Source organism: Heterodontus francisci, chromosome 28 (assembly GCF_036365525.1).
Source record: "Heterodontus francisci isolate sHetFra1 chromosome 28, sHetFra1.hap1, whole genome shotgun sequence".
Lineage (NCBI taxonomy): Eukaryota > Metazoa > Chordata > Chondrichthyes > Heterodontiformes > Heterodontidae > Heterodontus > Heterodontus francisci.
The window spans coordinates 37,865,700-37,885,062 of NC_090398.1; the positions used below are offsets into that span (position 1 = coordinate 37,865,700).

General features: G+C 45.4%; 1 protein-coding gene across 1 annotated transcript; it reads right to left on the bottom strand.

Annotated features, from left to right (window-relative positions):
- Positions 1-10,626: 10,626 nt before the first annotated feature.
- LOC137345216 (probable G-protein coupled receptor 139) lies at positions 10,627-19,080 on the bottom strand. Its single transcript, XM_068008681.1, has 5 exons — positions 18,996-19,080; positions 16,800-16,857; positions 15,437-15,662; positions 14,181-14,382; positions 10,627-11,531 (listed from the first exon to the last, which is right to left on the bottom strand). The coding sequence occupies exons 1-5, from the start codon at positions 19,078-19,080 to the stop codon at positions 10,627-10,629; spliced, it is 1,476 nt and encodes a 491-aa protein (XP_067864782.1).
- Positions 19,081-19,363: the final 283 nt, after the last annotated feature.

Below are 19,363 nucleotides of genomic sequence, written 5' to 3' on the forward strand. Positions count from 1 at the left end.
ACAGACCCCCCTAGGGACCAGATTGAGAGACAGCTCCACATGTCAGAGTCTCAAGGGGCAGAGGTTGCAAGCAACTCGCTGGATAGGTACATCCCAGTTCCAATCTCAAAACCCACCTTTCACTCTCACACACTCTCTCTCTCTCTCTCTCTCTCTCTCGTGTGTGTGTGTGTGTGTGTGTGTGTGTGTGTGTGTGTGTGTGTGTGTGTGTGTGTGTGTGTGTGTGTGTGTGTGTGTGTGTTCCCTCAGTCTAACTCTGGATTATAGCTGTGATTTTATTGTATTTGAACATTGCTGATTGTGTAACTGACAGAGGAAACCCCGGGATCGTGCCGTGCTTTTTTGTTTACAATGTCCTTGTTTTGTATATTAATGCAATGTTTTTCCCTTTCTTTCCCCTGAGAACTTTCTTTAATTTGAAATCTGAGTCGTGAAAATGGAAAGACGGAAAGTTTGGGACGAGGAATCGTTGGACAGGAGCTTCGTCCAGAGGAGACCGTCTGTGGCCTTGTCCCCAGGCTGCACCCAATGGGCCCACGTGAGTTGTGTCTGTTTATTAGTCGGAGGATTAATTTCCTCTCTGTGGCCCTGGGTTTTTGGTGCTTCGGGTTAAGTAGCTCCTGTTGGATTGGGGCCCTGAGGGTTCAACTAGTTTAACGCCTGGGGTTCAAGGCAGCCCGGCCTTTGCAATGTGACACCAGGTGCAGCCCCCATTCGCTGCTCCCAAAGTGCCTGACAAACAGGCCGCCCCATCACAAGAGTATATTAAACATCATCAATGTGAAGCTGTCGTACGACTTGTTATAATTCTAGAATAATGCTGGTGTTTTGGGCAATGCTATGAAGCTGACAGTTTCATAAGATGCACGGTGCCCATTTTAAATGTTTTACTGTAGTTCTGAGGTTAGCCTTCTCTCTGTCTCCACATTCTTTCCCTGTGTCTCTATCTCCCCCATGTTTTCTCTTCTGCTTCTCTGTTTCACACTCACATTCTCTATTTAAACCTTTTCTAGATAAAATCACACAACACACAGCAATGTGATTTGCCGTTATTTGAAATGGTGAGACAGAATCAGCAGCTTGTTCCCAGTATAAAGAGGGAGTTTAACCCTTGCTGGTCACTGAGGGGCTGTCCCTAGAAAGGGAATACACCCGGTTTGGAAGGGCAGGGGGTTTGCAGCAGGTGCGAGGATGGGGACGGAGGGAGTCCCATTTGCCACTTGCTCCTTCCAGCCCTGTCTGTGAGGTTTGGTGTGAGCTGTGGAGGAAATTGATCAGTTTGACTGGGGCTGTTCTTAATATCCAGTTTTAGTGCAGAAGCTGTGAGTAGGGCCAGCATTGTTATATTATCAAACTGCAGCAATGTTCCTCTCTGATAGGGTGAGGGGATGGTGTGGGGAGTGTATTTAAGAGACACAGGATTTGGAGCTTTCCAGGGTGTAGTTACTGCCCAGCTCCCAGCCTATAGAGTCAATCCTCTCAGTCACACCCTTCCACAAGTTCTGATTTACAAAAAATAAATCCTGTGACTGTAATGTTGAAAAATAAATGTTGCCTGAAGGAATTCAAAGAGGGAAGAGTTTAGCCCTTGCTGGGGACTGAGGTGAAATCTGGTTATTATCGCATTGCTACTTGTGGGATCTTGCTGTGCATCAAGTGCCCTGCAGCATTTCCTACATGCCAACAATGAGTACACTTTAAAATTCAACTTCCTCACGGTCTGTGTGTGGATTTCTCTGTGTTTTCTATCCACCTTCCTCTGCTTATATCTTCCCTGCACGTTCTCTATTTTAACCATTAATCAAAAGGTGCCACGATGTTACATTTGGTTATTTTAAATGGCGACAGAAACACTTCAGAGGACGTTTCAATCAAGATTAAATCCGAGATCGGGAAAAAAAAGTAGATGTGGATGGTGTGTGGGGTTGGTTGCGGGGGGTGGAGCAGGAGGAAGACAGAGAGAGGGTTTTTGAGATTTTCAAACTGCAGGAATGTTCCTCGTTCTGGGATCCCTCAACTAACATCAATAAAAAGATGATCTGTCTACTATCACATTGCTGCCTGTGGGATCTTGCTGCGCACAGATTGCTTGCAGAATTCCCTGAATTGTAACAGTGACAACATTTTAGAAGTGAATTCATTGTGTGTAAAGTTATTCTGAATACATGGAATTAAAGTACTGAGCTTGAAGCCGGCATAATTACTGAATAATTCTGGTGTTTTGGGCAGTTATGTGAATTTGAGGTTTAAATGACCTCACAGCAGAATGAGGGAAAAATGTGGGGAGTCAGAGGGGGAGAGGGAAGCGGTCGGTTTGTATCACACAACTGCTGTGGGATCTTTCTGTGCACAAATGGCCTGCAGTGTTTCCAACATTGCAATAGTGATGAGCATTTTAACAATCAGTTCATTGATTGACAAATACTCCCGATTAATTTCGATGCATTTCCCTGAGATTCTCAGTTTATATTTCTCTCTCTGTCTCTCTCCAGCTTTCTTTCCCTGTGTCTCTATTTAAACCTTTAATCGTTAAAACACACACTGCAAAGTGATTTGTTGCTGTTTAAAATGGTGAAACAGAAATATTTCATATATCATTTCAATCAAGATTACATGTGAGATAGAAGGGAAAAAACAGGGAGATATGGACACAGAGAGAGAGAGAGAGAGAAACACAGGGGCGAAAAAAATAGGAGCAGAGAGACAGACAGAGACAGGGAGAGAGGTACAGAGACAGACAGACACACACAAATAGAGGTGGAAGTTGCTGTCTCAATCTTTAAGTCGCTGGTTTATAACTATGACTTGTTTGTATTTGGGTATTGCGGAGAGAGTTTTTGTGCAACTGAGGAGAATTCCTGGTCTCTTGCCGTGCTACTTTGTTTAAAAATGTTTTTGCCTTTTAATCAGTTTGACTAGCACCTGTGCTTGCTGCCGAGGTTTGATGCAGAGTCTGTGAGTGGGGTCAGCACTGTTATATATTATTAACATCACTAAAAACAGATTATCTGCAGACAATCATTGCTGCCCGTGGGATCTTGCTGTGCGCACCTTGCGTGCAGAATTTCCAGCTTTGTTACCGTGGCTACATTTTATAAGTGAATTAATGGTGTGCAAAGCTGTCTTGAAGACCTTGAATTAAAGTCCTGAGCTTGAATCCGGTATAATTCCGGAATAATGCTTGTGCTTTGGGCAGTGCCATGAATTTGAGAGTTAAATGAAATGTGCAGCAGCTATTTGAATTGAGAGTGAGGTTCTGAGAGTGGATTTCCCTGTCTGTCTCTCTCTCCATCTTTCTTTCTGAATGAGAATAGCAGGAGGGAGAGAGACGCAGGAGAGTGAGAGAAACATGGAGAGAATCAAAGGGGGACAGGGGGATAACCGGCTGTTATCCCACTGCTGCTTGTTGGATCATGCTGTGCACAAATGGTTTACAGCATTTCCAACAATGCAAAAGTGAGGACCACTTTAAGAATGAATTCGTTGGTTGTCAAATGTTTTTGTAAATCAGCAATTAAATGGCTAAAATGTGAAGGTTTGTAAAGGCTTGTTATCATTCCGGAATAATGGTGGTGTTTTAGGCTGTTGGCTGAATTTGATAGTGAAATGTAACACTGCGGGGCCATTTGAATTCAGATGTTCAGGGATCGGAATGTGGATCCCTCTCTCGAGCCTTCTACCTTTCTAAAGGAGAGGGGATGGGGGTCACCAGTGTTTGTGGGTGTTTACAATGAGGCAGAACCAGATGTGGAGGAACACACAGATAAATGGAGGGAGAGTGAGAAAGATAGAGAGAGAAAGAGACAGCTGGAAGTAACAGGGTAAACACAGAGGGAGACACACAGGCTCGGGGGTGGGGGTGGGGGTGGGTGTGGGGTGTGTGGTGGGGGATCTGCAGTGTTTTGTCACTACCCAGCTCCCAGCCACTGCATAGAATCCCCCCCAAACCCTGCAAGCCACATCTCCCACTCTTGGGGTTGTCTTGATTTTTAGTTAAATTAAATGCTGGAGAACTGATTAAAGTTGGCACATTCATCTCGCTTTAAAGAGAGAACTTCACACTTTCTGGGAACAGAATGGAGCTGATTGCTGCAAATGTCTCTCTGTAAATTGCAGCAATGTTGTCACAATGTGGCTTTGGTGTGAAAAGTTTGCAGGTCATCAGGAAGAAACTCCTTGTAATGCCTCAGGTATGAGGCCTTGTCCAATCTACATCTTCTCATTTGTTATTTCTTGCCCCACCCACACCTCACTTGTTTATAACTTGTGACATTTCTAGTATTTGTCAGTTCCAAAGAAGGGTCACTGACCCGAAATGTTAACTCTGCTTCTCTTTCCACAGATGCTGCCAGACCTGCTGAGTGTTTTTTTTTTAATTTTTATTCATTCACGGGATGTGGGCATCTCTGGCCAGGCCAGCATTTGTTGTCCATCCCTAATTCCCCTTGAGAAGGTGGTGGTGAGCTGCCTTCTTGAACCGCTGCAGTCCATGTGGGGTAGGTATACCCACAGTGCTGTTGGGAAGGGAGTTGCATGATTTTGACCCAGCGACAGTGAAGGACGGCGATGTAGTTCCAAGTCAGGGTGGTGTGTGACTTGGAGGGGAACTTGCAGGTGGTGGTGTTCCCATGTATTTGCTGCCCTTGTCCTTCTAGTTGGTAGAGGTCATGGGTTTGGAAGGTGCTGCCGAAGGACCTTGGCACATTGCTGCAGTGCATCTTGTAGATGGTACACACTGCTGCCACTGTGCGTCGGTAATGTAGGGAGTGGATGTTTGTAGATGGGGTGCCAATCAAGCGGGCCACTTTATCCTGGATGGTGTCGTGCTTCTTGAGTGTTGTTGGAGCTGCACCCATCCAGGCAAGTGGAGAGTATTCCATCACACTCCTGACTTGTGCCTTGTAGATTGTGGAAAGGCTTTGGGGAGTCAGGAGGTGAGGTACTCGCCTCAGAATTCCTAGCCGCTGACCTGCTCTTGTAGCCACGGTATTTATATGGCTACTCCAGTTCAGCTTTCGGTCAATGGTAGCCCCAAGGATGTCGATAGTGGGGGATTCAGCGATGGGGATGCCTTTGAATGTCAAGGGGAGATGGTTAGATTCTCTTTTGTTGGAGATGGTCATTGCCTGGCACTTGTGTGGCACGAATGTTACTTGCCACTTATCAGCCCAAGCCTGAATGTTGTCCAGGTCTTGCTGCATTTCTACACAGACTGCTTCAGTATCTGAGGAATTGCGAATGGTGCTCAACATTGTGCAATCCTCAGTGAACATCCCCACTTGTGACCTTATGAATGAAGGATGGTCTTTGATGAAGCAGCTGAAGATGGTTGGGCCTAGGACACTACCCTGAGGTACACCTGCATTGATGTCCTGGAGCTCAGATGATTGACCTCCAAAAAACCACAACCATCTTCCTTTGCGTTAGGTATGACTCCAGCCAGTGGAGGGTTTCCCCCCTTATTCCCATTGACCTCAGTTTTGCTATGTCTCCTTGATGCCATACTCTGTCAAATGTTGCCTTGATGTAAAGGGCAGTCACACTCTCTAGAGTTCAGCTCTTTTGTCCATGTTTGAACCAAGGCTGTAATGAGGTCAGGAGCTGAGTGGCCCTGGTGGAACTCAAACTGAGCATCACTGAGCAGGTTGTAGCTAAGCAAGTGCCGCCTGATGGCACTGTTGATGACACCTTCCATCACTTTACTGATGATTGAGAGTTGGCTAATGGGGCGGAATTTGGCCGGGTTGGAGTTGTCCTGCTTTTTGTGTACAGGACATACCTGGGCAATTTTCCACATTGCAGGGTAGATACCAGTGTTGCAGCTGTACTGGAACAGCTTGAGTCGGGGCGCTGCATGTTCTGGAGCACAGATCTTCAGTACTATTGCCGGAATATTGTCAGGGCCCATTGCTTTTGCAGCATCCAGTGCCTTCAGTGATTTCTTGATATCACGTGGAGTGAATCGAATTGGCTGAAGTTTGGCATCTGTGATGCTGGGGACTTCAGGAGGACGCCGAGATGGATCATCAACTCGGCACTTCTGGCTGAAGATTGTTGCAAATGCTTCAGCCTTATCTTTCACACTGATGTCCTGTGCTCCCCCATCATTGAGGATGGGGATCTTTGTGGAGCCACCTCCTCCAGCTAGTTGTTTAATTGTCCACCACCATTCACGGCTGGATGTGGCAGGACTGCAGAGCTTAGATCTGATCCGTTGGTTATGGGATCACTTAGCTCTGTCTATCGCATGCTGCTTACGCAGTTTGGCATGCAAGTAGTCCTGAGTTGACACCTCATTTTGAGGTATGCCTGGTGCTGCTCCTGGCATGCCCTCCTGCACTGTTCATTGAACCAGGGTTGTCTCCTGGCTTGATGGTAATGGTAGCGTGGGGGATATGCCGGTCCATGAGGTTACAGATTGTGGTTGACGACAATTCTGCTGCTGCTGATGGCCCACAGTGCCTCATGGATGCCCAGTTTTGCATTGCTAGATCCGTTCGAAATCTATTGCATTCAGCACTGTTATAGTGCCACACAACACGATGGACGGTATCCTCAAAGTGAAGGCTGGACTTCGTCTCCACAAGGACTGTGCGGTCGTCATGCCTACCAATACTGTCATGGACAGATGCATTCGCGGCAGGCAGACTGGTGAGGACGAGGTCGAGTATGTTCATCCCTCGTGTTGGTTCCCCCACCACCTGCCGCAGACCCAGTCTAGCAGCCATGTCGTTGAGGACTCTGCCAGCTCGGTCAGTAGTGGTGCTACTGAGCCTCTCATGGTGATGAACATTGAAGTCCTCCACCCAGAGTACATATTGTGCCCTTGCCACCCTCAGTGCTTCCTCCAAGTGGTGTTCAACATGGAAGAGTAATGAGTCATCAGCCGAGGGAGGGCGGGAGGTGGTAATCAGTGGGAGGTTACCTTGCCCATATTTAACCTGATACCATGAGACTTCATGAGGTCCGGAGTCGATGTTGAGGACTCCCAGGCAACTCCCTCCCTACTGTATACCACTGTGCCATCACCTCTGCTGGGTCTGTCTTGCCAGTTGGACAGGATGTACCCGGGGATGGTGATTGCAGTGTCTAGGACATTGTCTGTTAGGTATGATTCTGTGAGTATGACTATGTCAGGCTGTTGCTTGACCGGTCTGTGGGACAGCTCTCCCAACCTTGGCACAAGCCCCCAGATGTTAGTAAGGAGGACTTTGCAGGGCCGCAGGGCTGGGTTTGCTGTTATCATTTCCGGTGCCAAGGTCGATGCCGGGTGGTCCGTCCGGTTTCATTCCTTTTTATAGACTTCGTAGCGGTTAGGGACAACTGAGTGGCTTGCTCGGCCATTTCAGAGGGCATGTAAGAGTTAACCACATTGCTGTGGGTCCAGCATTTCTTGTTTTTATTTCTGATTTCCAGCATCCGCAGTATTTTGCTTTTATTATAACAGATTCCTGGGCTCTTGCTGTGTTTGTTTTGTGTTCAAAAATGCTTTGCTTTGTTTTAATCAATTCTGTTTCTCTTATTCCCAAGGAGAATCTTTTCAGAAGTTGCAGCTTTGATGATGCAGAGGGAGAAGCTTTCGGCACGAGGAATTCACAGAAAAGAGCTTTAACCAGAGAGGAAAAAAATAATAAATATATATATGTGTGTTATTGTCGAATTTATTGTTAGATACAGAGAGCAGACCTTTTGTTTTCGGGGCTGATATAAAAACACCGTGCTGGAAATGCTCAGTGTTTCCAGCATGGTTTTTATTTCAGATTTCCAGCTTCCATAGTATTTTTATTGAGTATTTGGGGGGGATGGTGGTGGAGGGCGGGAGCTTTGCACCACAAAGATGGGGGGGAGGGATGGAGGGGTCTCTGAAGCAAATAGTTTGGGAAGGGCTGCTCCAGAACAGTCAATGTAATCACATAGATATCCCCGTCTCCATCTCTTGCTGCAATTTGTTGTCCGCCCCTTCCCTCCATGTTCATAGCTCTGTTTCTTCACATCTTTAAATCCCTATCTCTGCCTCTCTCTACAGTCTCACAAGTTTCCATTTTCATTCTCTTTCTGCAACTCTCGGCATCTTTATCTTTCTCTCAGTCAATTTCTCTCTCACCTGGTTCCACATCTCCTTTCCTGCAAGTATTTCCTCCACATCACCCACCCCACTCTCCGAGACACCCCTCTCTATTCTGAATTTACATTTTACTTGGCATCTCCTCCCTCGACATCTTTCTGCCTCTGCATCGCTCTCGTTGTCTGGGATCTCTCCCAATATCTATATCATTGCTGCATTCTCTCTCGAGACCTCCAGCTCTCTCCTTGTGCATTTATCCATCGATATCCATCTCTGTCTCGCTCTCTGCCCTTCTTGGTATTTCAGCCCTCTGCTCTTAGCTTCTCTCAGTGGTTTCTGACTTCCTGCCTCTCTTTCATTCTCCTTCTTCCTCTTCATTTGGCTCTCCCTCACTCAGTTCTGTCATAATCCCTGGATCTCTGTTTTCAGTATCTCTCTTCCTATATCTGGGGGTGGATTTGAACTCTCTACCATGGTATTGTACAGGGTGAGTGTGAACCAGGATCCTTCTATCCATCTCTTCCACGTTTCTTCCCAATTGAGGTAAAAATAGGGGAGATATTTTGATCGATTCACAACCACCACCGCCACGCAAACCCGGATTACACTATTGGCACCAAGTCCAGGTCCAACCCAGTGTTTCTTTGCCTCTCTGTGTATCTGCTCCCAAACTGTCTCTGCCTGTCTGCTTGTGGCTCAATGCGGGAATGGACAGATCTGCCATGATTAATCATTGGTGGGACACGCTCAAAGGGCTGAAATACCTACTCTTGTCCATGTGCCAACAGCGTGTGTGTGTGTGTGTGTGTGTGTGTGTGTGTGTGTGTGTGTGTGTGTGTGTGTGTGTGTGTGTGTGTGTGTGTGTGTCTGTGAGAGAGAGAGAGAGAGTGTGCGCCTCAGTCTGATTTCCTGATGCTGAGGGAGGTGAAGAGAAGAACAGGTGAAACACCTTTCTGCAGGGAGTGGTGTGTTTGGGGCTGGGATCTTGCTCTGACTTAACGCTCAGAATGCCAGTTCGCATTTGCGGGTCCTTGCTCTATGCCCGGCCCTGTGTTTGGACGGACACGAGTAAAGGTGCCGGGGTTCTGGGAGCCAATTGATAGAATTCCAGTAGCTTATCCAGACTGGAATTAAATGAATTGAAGACTATCGGGAAACGGAGTCACTCCCAGGAAAATGATGGAAATTGAAATTACACAGGGGTGTTCACTGGGACAGGAGGGGGCTGTTCACTAGGGAGTTGATACAGAGTGGGAATTGGAGGGTATCATTTACAGGGCAGGAGGGGTATTTATAAAATGAGGGGTGTCTACAATGGGGGCAGAGGTATAATTAGCGGGCGATATTCACAGAGGGAATTAGGTAATGTTAAAAATGAGGGGGCTTCTCCAGGTTTAAAATGGGAGAGAGGGGGATTCTCCAGGTATAAATGGGAAGTTGTCTTCTCCAGATTTAAAATGAGAAGGGGGTCTTCTCCAAGTTTAAAGTGGGAGGGGTTCTTCTCCAAGTTTAAAATCGGCGAGAGTCTTTACCACGTTTCACGTGGGAGAGGGGTGATTCTGCAGGTTTAAAATGGGATTGTGGGAGTTTACTTCAGGTTTAAAATGGGAGAGGGATTCCCCATGTTGAAAATAGGAGGGGGGATTCCCCATGTTTCAAACGGGAGTGGGAATCTCCAGGTTTAAAATGGGAGGAGGAATTCTCCAGGTATGGAATGGGAGGGCGGACTTTCCAGTTATGGAATAGGAGGACGGATTCTCCAGTTATAGAATAGTGGAGGGATACTCCATATGTAAAATGGGAGTCGGAATTCTCCAGGTATACAATGGGAGGGTGCGATTCCCCAGGTATAAAATGGGAAGGTGGGATTCTCCAGGTATAAAATGGGAGGGTGGGATTCTCCAGGTATGAAATTGGGGGGTGGGATTCTCCAGGTATAAATGGAAGGGTGTATTCTACAGGTTGAAAATTGAATGGCGGGGGAGCCTACTCACATGAGAAATTTGATAGGGGGTATGTTCACAGGTTAAAGGAGGGGGGAGAGTAATTTAAAGGGGTTCTGTTCGAAGGGGTAATTAGTTGGGTGGCTGTTCACACAGAAGTGGTTTTTGTGGGCAGAGAATTAGCAGGGGGAAATTGGCGGTAAGAGGATTTGTGGGGTGGTGGCATTTGCGCGGGGTATTTGCATGCAGTGAGACATGCCTTCCAGCAGACGGAGATGGTGAGCGGAGGACAGTAACTGCAGTGAGGCAGGGACATCAGCAGATGGAGATGGTGTGAGAGGGGCAATAGGTGCAGTAAGACAGGGATACCAGCAGATGGCTATGGTGAGAGGGGGGCAGTAACTGCAGTGAGACAGAGAGACCACCAGATGGGGACGGTGAGAGGTGGCAAAGGAACTCCACCTCAATAGGTCAGATTCTCAACAAAATATAATCTCAGAATCAGATTTAAAATCATTTCAGTTCTCAGTGCTGTGAATATAAAACGGACTTTCTGTCCTGCGAGGACTGTAGTGAATGGAATATGAAATGGGATTTAGTTCCAGTGCTCAGCTCTTTCTATGATTTCACTAATTTAACGATGAGATTGAGAGGGTATTTCACAGCCTTCTTGAGCTCCTGTCTGAATTTAGTCTGGGACACAGCGTAAATACACGTGTTGGTGCAGGAACTGAGAACCTGCAGCATTATTGCTGTGTGATCTGTGATATAGTAAGGGTCAGTGAAGGAGTAATTATACTGAATATCTGCAATTCGCTTATAAGTTTTAAATACAACCAGTGTCATCCATAACAGTATAAAACAGCCGGATATACTGAAGAGTAAAATAATTGATTTTGTCCGATTCTCCATCTCTGGGTCCTTGTGTTTCTCTCCATTGCTGTGACCCTGGAATCCCCTGCGGACTTTACTGGAGAATAAAATCCGTCTGACCGTCAGAACATTGAACAGCAAAATCAGAAAGACAGGGACACAAGGGGTTAAAATGTAAGTAAACAAATCAAATGCTCCCCAAATGGGGGAAGTATAGAAACTTGGTTTATAAATACAAAACATCGGAACATTATCAATAATGTAATATTCTTGATATGTAAAGTACCAAGGGACAGACACTAAACAGCCCAGCACACTCACTGTTGTGACAACCACAGTCGCAGTTTTCTCGGTGCAATATTTTGTTTTCAGCTTCACACAACAAATGGCCACAAATCGATCAAAGGTGAAAGTGACTGTGAGCCAGACTGAAACAACTGTGGCTGCACAAATCAGAACAATAATGAGAGAACACACGGGTGTAATGCTTAGGAATGAAGATGGGAAATACATTAAACCAATATAGTACAATATGGAATCAGTGATAACGACCAGGAGATCAGACACTGCCATTCCCACCAGGTAGACGGTGATACATTTGGAGAGACCGCAAGCTCCTCGGGACAGGATCACAATCGCCACCAAGTTAGCTGGAAGAGAGAGAAAGGGATGCAGAGAAAATACTGATCAGACCTGGAGGCAAAGCAGCAGTTTGACAGGATCTGGGCTGAAATTTCCAGCTTTGTTGCTGCATCGAACAGTGAAAACTGATTCATTGACCTGGGCAGTGCTTTGTCACAGTGTAACGTTTGAAAAACAGTTATTAATAATGAATTTGGGAAATTGATGCAGAAAGTGAATAAAGTCAGCACTGGATTGACTGTAAGTAATGAATGAGGATGCAGTACTGGTGGGCAATTGAAAAGGCGTTTCACAGAGATGGATTCCAATGGGTGAAATGGGAATTTGTCTCCAAACTGTTGGTCGGGAAGTTTGGGGACAGCGGGATGTGCAGATGGTTTTTTGCTGTCGGTTCAGAGAACCGACAGGGGCTGGTACAAAATGGGAACAGGCTGAGAGCTGCTCCGGTGAGTTTGAGGGTTGGGATTTGTTTGGAAGGGGCAGCTGGAGGTGAAGCCAGTGAGTGTGATTGGGAGGGAAATAAGGAAAAGGACATGTTGGAGCTGGAGGAGAGACAGGAGAAGATAGTTTGGCAAAGTGGATAAACTGAAGCAATGGATGAGGAGACAGAGGATTCAATACAGTGAGAGGAGAGGCTGAGATTCACAGGGAGAGAATGCAGCAGAGTGTTAGAGGAAATCTAATCTATAGGTCCCAGTGACCCAACTCAATTGATACACTGAAACAATGATACCGATGGTTATTGGTATTGGAGAACAGTGCATTATTTATACAATATATTCAACACATTTAGTTTCTGCAGGCAATTAAATAGAAATTTAAATTTATTTTTGATATAAGCCAAACTCTTTATTAAATTAATCTGTCACTTAGATCATAAAGTGCCATATTTAAATAATGTATTACCATCAGTGAAGAACTGATCTTATTATGTTTATTCAGTCAGTAAGTCAGGAATAGGACATTTCTGCAATACAAAATGAGGACCTGACAGAAATAAACATCGAGGATCAAGTCAAAAAGTGCAAGGAACAGAATCTGCCAACAGACAACGACAACTCACATATTCTCTCACTAATTAATCTGGATATTCCAGCACTTGACGTCATGTGAATTATTCACACTACTGCTTCTTTCTCTGTCTCTTTCCTTCTGCTTAGCTCTTTTCCTCGGTTTCATTCTCCCTGATCCTTTTCTCCTTCCTTCTCTCATTCGCACCCCATATCTCTCTGGGGAACTGACACCCTGCAAACTGTAACCTAATGCTGCTTTTCTCAAACCATTAATTCCTAACATTCTGCACCTGTGTTCTGTTCACCAGCCACGTGTTTAATGATTCTATTCTCGGAGTCAGTTTGTTCAATGGTGAATCCTCTGTGAATAATCTAATGTGTCAACAGGACAGCCAAGTCTCCACCTGTTCAACTACACTCTTCCTCTTCACTTCATCGTCAATGCATGGAATAAACAGGATCGAAAGCTTCTTACAGAAAAACCTCACAATCATTGAAATTCCTTCCCCTGGAGTTATAAAGTACACCATTAGAATATGGATTTTTTTAATTAATAAAACACAAACATCGGCGCTGTCACTGATAATCTACAGATAAATGGAAAACCCTTTGTTTCCAACTGATAGAGTGTAAACCAATAAAACATCACATCAGTACTTTCTGTTTTACAATGAATTCCAGTGACAGTGAAGGCTCCACAGTGAAGCCGAGAAGGAGATGTGAAAGAGGCAGCAGCAAACTCAATTCAGTAACCAGACCTCTGAAGCAGCATCAGACACACACAGAATGAAATAATATTTTAGAACAGTGATAACTAATAAATTCATTGAAATCCCAGTTAAATTGCACAATATTATTGGGGAGGGATGACATTATGCTGTCCCCTTGTAACCCTGAGACCGTGAGATGTCTCATCATCAATCAGCGAAAAAAAACAGTCATAAAAATATTCCAGGACGGGCTAATTGCACATCGTGAAGCTGTGGAAATCTCCAGGTGGTCTGATTCTTGATCCTAGCTGACATACCTGATTCAAATACATTCAATACACAGAATAATCCAGCAACAATGATAGGGTTAGTTAAATTCAATACAATTGAATACAGCTCCTGCAAGACTGAAAGAGTAGATAATGAGGAGATTCCATCAGTAAATGTGTAAATGTAAATCAGTAGGGTGGCACAGTGGTGCAGTGGTTAGCACCGCAGCCTCACAGCTCCAGGGACCTGGGTTCGATTCCGGGTACTGCCTGTGTGGAGTTTGCAAGTTCTCCCTGTGTCTGCGTGGGTTTTCTCCGGGTGCTCTGGTTTCCTCCCACAAGCTAAAAGACTTGCAGGTTGATAGGTAAATTGGCCATTCTATATTGTCACTAGTGTAGGTAGGTGGTAGGGAAATATAGGGACAGGTGGGGATGTTTGGTAGGAATATGGGATTAGTGGAGGATTAGTATAAATGGGTGGTTGATGTTCGGCACAGACTCGGTGGGCCGAAGGGCCTGTTTCAGTGCTGTATCTCTAAACTAATCTAATCTAAATTGCTGGAAAAGAACAGGCGGTTGTGTGACACCACAGTGAGAAATAATAATGAGTGCAGCAGCACAGTTGATATCGATTTACACCATTAAGAGCTGAAATACTGGCTTACCAGGAACTCCAATTGCTGCAGGTGCACGATAATACACGTCTTCTATCTGATAGATTAGTGGATAGCTGCTTTCTGTGAGAAGAACAGACTTCTGTTCATCTGGAACCAACTGCTTCAGCAGGCATTTTGAGCTGAGCCATTCCTGTGGGTCCTGATTTATACAGGGGATATACCCCTGATCATTGCTTTTAGTTACACCCACCTGAACAAACACATCACATCAGCAGCTTTGACTCTAGTGCACAATGTGGTGGATAAAACACAGTCACTTCAAAGTCAATTACATTTTTTTTCCAGTAAGACCTCTCTCGGGATAAATCCTGAAATCTGTACTCTTACTGGATGGATGCTACAATTATGAACACAGGACATAGAACATAGAACAGTACAGCACAGTACAGGCCCTTCGGCCCACGATGTTGTGTCGAACCTTTAACCAACTCTAAGATCAAATTACCTACATACCCTTCATTCTACTAGCATCCATGTACCTATCCAAGAGTCGCTTAAATGTCCCTAATGTATCTGCTTCTACTACCACCGCTGGCACTGCATTCCATGCACCCACCACTCTCTGTGTAAAAGAACCTATCTCTGACATCTTCCCTAAACCTTCCTCCAATCACCTTAACATTATGCCCCCTGGTGATAGCCCTTTCCGCCCTGGGAAAATGTCTCTGGCTATCCACTCTATCTATGCCTCTCATCATCTTGTACATCTCTATCAGGTCACCTCTCATCCTTCTTCGCTCCAATGAGAAAAGCCCGAGCTCCCTCAACTTTTCTTCATAAGACATGCCCTCCAGTCCAGGCAGCATCCTGGTAAATCTCCTCCGCACCTTCTCTAAAGCATCCACATCCTTCCTATAATGAGGCGACCAGAACTGAACACAATATTCCAAGTGTGGTCTAACTAGGGCTTCATAGAGCTGAAGCACAACCTCGCAGCTCTTAAACTCAATCCCCCTGTTAATGAAAGACAACACACCATACGCCTTCTTAATAACCCTACCAACTTCGGTGGCAACTTTGAGCGATCTATGGACATGGACCCCAAGATCCCTCTGTTCCTCCTCACTACCAAGAATCCTGTCTTTAAGCCTGTATTCTGCATTCAAATCCGACCATCCAAAATGAATCACTTCACACTTTTCCAGGTTGAACTCCATCTGCCACTTCTCAGCCCAGCTCTGCATCCTGTCAATGTCCAGTTGCAACCTACAACAGCCTTCCACACTATCCGCAACTCCAGTAACCTTCGTGTCATCGGCAAACTTGCTAACCCAGCCTTCGACTTCCTTATCCAAGACATTTATAAAAATCACAAAGAGCAGAGTTCCCAGAGCAGATCCCTGGGGAACACCACTGGTCACCGAGCTCCAGGCTGAATACTTTCCATCTACTACCACCATGGGCAGCCAATTTTGTATGCAGCCAGCCACATTTTCCTGTATCCCATGCCTCCTCACTTTCTGAATGAGCCTACCATGGGGAACGTTATGAAACGCCTTGCTAAAATCCATATACACCACATCCACTGCTCTTCCTTCATCAATGTGCTTTGTCACATCCTCAAATAATTCTATAAGGCTTGTGAGGCATGACCTGCTCCTTACAAAGCCATGCTGACTACCTCTAATCAAACTATGCTTTTCCAAATAATCATAAATCCTGTCTCTCAGAATCCTCTCCAATAGTCTGCCCACTACCGACGCAAGACTGACTAGTCTGTAATTCCCAGGGTTATCCCTATTCCCTTTCTTGAACAAGGGAATAACATTTGACACACTCCAATCATCTGGTACTACTCCAGTGGACAGTGAGGACGCAAAGATCATCGCCAAAGGCGCAGCAATCTCTTCCCTTGCTTCCCGTAATAACCTTGGGTATATCCCGTCTGGCCCGGGGACTTACCTATCCTCATATCATTCAAAATTTACAGCACATCCTCCTTCTTAACATCTACCTGGTCGAGCATATCAGCCTGTTTCACGCTGTCCTCACAAACGTCCAGGTCCCTCTCACTCGTGAATACTGAAGCAAAGTATTCATCAAGGACCTCCCCTACCTTCTCCGACTCCAGGCACAAGTTCCCTCCATTATCCCTGATCGGCCCCACCCTCACTCTTGTTTCTCACATAACTGTAGAAAGCCTTGGGATTTTCCTTAATCCTACCCGCCAAGACTTTTTCATGTCCCCTTCTAGCTCTCCTAAGTCCATTCTTCAGATCCTTCCTGGCTACCTTGTAACCCTCTAGAGCCCTGTCTGATCCTTGCTTCCTCAACCTTAAGTAAGCTTCCTTCTTCCTCTTGACTAGCTGTTCCACATCTCTTGTCATCCAAGGTTCCTTCACCCTACCATCCCTTCCTTGCCTCATCAGGACAAACCTATCCAGCAGTCGCAGCAAGTGCTCCCTAAACAACCTCCACATTTCTGTCGTGCATTTCCTTGAGAAAATGTGTTCCCACTTTAAGCTCCGCAGTTCCTGCCTAATAGCATTGTAATTCCCCCTCCCCCAATTAAATATTTTCCCACCCCGTCTGCTCCTATCCCTCTCCATGACTATAGTAAAGGTCAGGGAGTTGTGATCACTATCATAGTGGAGTGGATTCATTTACATTTTCCAAACCATTGTGCTGACCTTGTTCACTCTTGGCATTTCTATTATAAATGTAACTGATGACATAAAAACAAGAAATGCTGGAAGCACTCAGCAGGTCTGGCAGCATCTGTGGAAATAGAAGCAGGGTTAACGTTTCGGGGCAGTAACCCTTCTTCGGAACTGACAAATATTAAAAATGTCACAGGTTATAAGCAAGTGAGGTGGGGGTGGTGCAAGAGATAACAAAGGAGAAGGTGCAGATTGGACAAGGCCATATAGCTGACCAAAAGGTCATGGAGCAAAGGTCATGGAGTGTTCCAGTGAACATCAATGCAAGCTCGAGGAACAGCATCTCATCGACCAATTAGGCACACTACCACCTGCCGGGCTCAACATTGAGTTCAATAATTTCAGAGCATGACAGCCCCCCATTTTACTTTCATTTTTAGCTGCTTTTTTCTTCTTTTTTCCTTTTTTACATTTTTTACAACCTTTTTATGCATTTATTTCATTTCATCTTAGTTTGTTCAGTTTGCTTACCCACTGTTTTTTTCATGTTTGCACTTACTGCTGTTCAATAGGGCGGCGCAGTGGCGCAGTGGTTAGCACCGCAGCCTCGCAGCTCCAAGGACCCGGGTTCGATTCCGGGTACTGCCTGTGTGGAGTTTGCAAGTTCTCCCTGTGTCTGCGTGGGTTTTCTCCGGGTGCTCCTGTTTCCTCCCACAAGCCAAAAGACTTGCAGGTTGATAGATAAATTGGCCATTATTAATTGTCACTAGTATAGGTAGGTGGTAGGGAAATATAGGAACAGGTGGGGATGTTTGGTAGTAATATGGGACTAGTCTAGGATTAGTATAAATGGGTGGTTGATGTTCACCACAGACTCGGTGGGAAGAAGGGCCTATTTCAGTGCTGTATCTCTAATCTAATCTAATATTCAGTCCGTTAACACCTATTCTGTACTAACACTTTGTCTTTCAACATCCCATTAACTTATTGTTTGCCTTTGCTCCATGACCTCTTGGTCAGCTGCGTGGCCTTCTCCTTTTTTATCTCTTGCCCCACCCCCACCTCACTTGCTTATAACCTGTGACAATTTTAATATTTATCAGTTCCGAAGAAGGGTCACTGACCCAAAACGTTAACTCTATTTCTCTTTCCACAGATGTTGCCAGGCCTGCTGAGTGGTTCCAGCATTTCTTGTTTTTATTTCAGATTTGCAGCTTCCGCAGTATTTTGCTTTTATATAACTGATCTGACAGCCGTGTACACTGAATGCAGGGACAAAGTCAATCCCGTTTCACTCTGTTTCTGCCTTTTTCCATTTAAATCTGAACTTTTAGTGTCTGATTTGTGACCACGTTCAGGGTTGCAGCCTAGAAACTACTGTGGGTGATATTAGGGTGCAGGTACTGTACACGTCTATTGGGAGACAGTCATAGGGTGATAATATCACTGAGCTAGCAATCCAGAGGTCCAATGTAAGACCTGGGGACAAGGGTTCAAATCCTACAATGGCATCTGTTGCAATTTAAATTAAATTAATGAACAAAAATCGGCAATTGACAGCTGGTCTCTGTAATGGAGTCATGAGACTGTCATACATGGCTGTAAAAACCCATTTGATTCGCTGTTCCTTTTTAGGGAAGGAAATCTGCCGTCCTTACCTGTTCTGGCCGACATATGGCTACAGACCCAGAGCAATGTGGCTGACTATTAACTGCCCTCTGAAACGGCCCAGTAGGCTGTCATGGGCAGCAGATGCTGACCTTGCTAGTGTAGGGCAAATAACATGAAGGAATAAAATAAAACCTTTTCTCTGCTATTTCACTGCAGATCTTTCCCTATTTAATGGCTCCAGTAAATTAGAACTGTGCCAACTCAAGACTCCTTTGCTCCAGTGCACTGTTGACCCGACACCCAAATTCCACCTCTCCTCACTATCAACTGCTGCAAATCCCTGCTTCCATGTCCAACCCTCACCAAGTCCATCTCAGCCAACATCTTCAGCCGAACTGATCTGCCTTGGCTCCCAGTCCTCTAAGTACTTCAGTTAATAATTCTTATCATTGGATTAACATTCGTACATGTCCTCTTCACTCCTCATCGCCATTCACTGCTCCAAACTTGCAGCAAACCCATCTGACTTCTCCTCATATCTCTGATATTGATATCTTTCGATGGGACTGCCCCCGCCTTGTTGCAATATTACTGATCTGATTGTAACCAGACATCGCCAGCAATGGCCGTTCTTCCCACACCAGCACAATTACCTCTGAAGCCCCGGAACTTCCCATTCTTGCTCTCTACTGTTCCTCATCTACATACTGCCCGCTGATACCATCATCTACAGATATGGGGTGAGCTTCCACATGTGTGCTGACAACACCCAATTCCAGCTCTCCATCATCTCTGTCGACCCTCCACTGCGTTATCAGCCTCCAACAGCCTCCCATGAGCTGCAATTTCCTCCAGTTAAACATTGCGCAGAGCGAAGCCTCCACATTTGGCGCCACCACAAACTCTACAATCTTGTCACTGATTCCATCGCCATTGCAAGCTGTTCTATCAGGCTTAATA

Coding starts and splice junctions, on each gene's coding strand:
- LOC137345216 (XM_068008681.1), bottom strand. CDS start 19,080: ATGGGAAGTTCCGGGGCTTCAGAGGTAATTGTGCTGGTGTGGGAAGAA. Junction 14,383..15,436: donor AGTTTGCCGATGACACGAAG/GTTACTGGAGTT, acceptor GTGTTTGTTCAG/GTGGGTGTAACTAAAAGCAA. Junction 11,532..14,180: donor TGCAGCAATTGGAGTTCCTG/GTAAGCCAGTAT, acceptor TCTCTCTTCCAG/CTAACTTGGTGGCGATTGTG.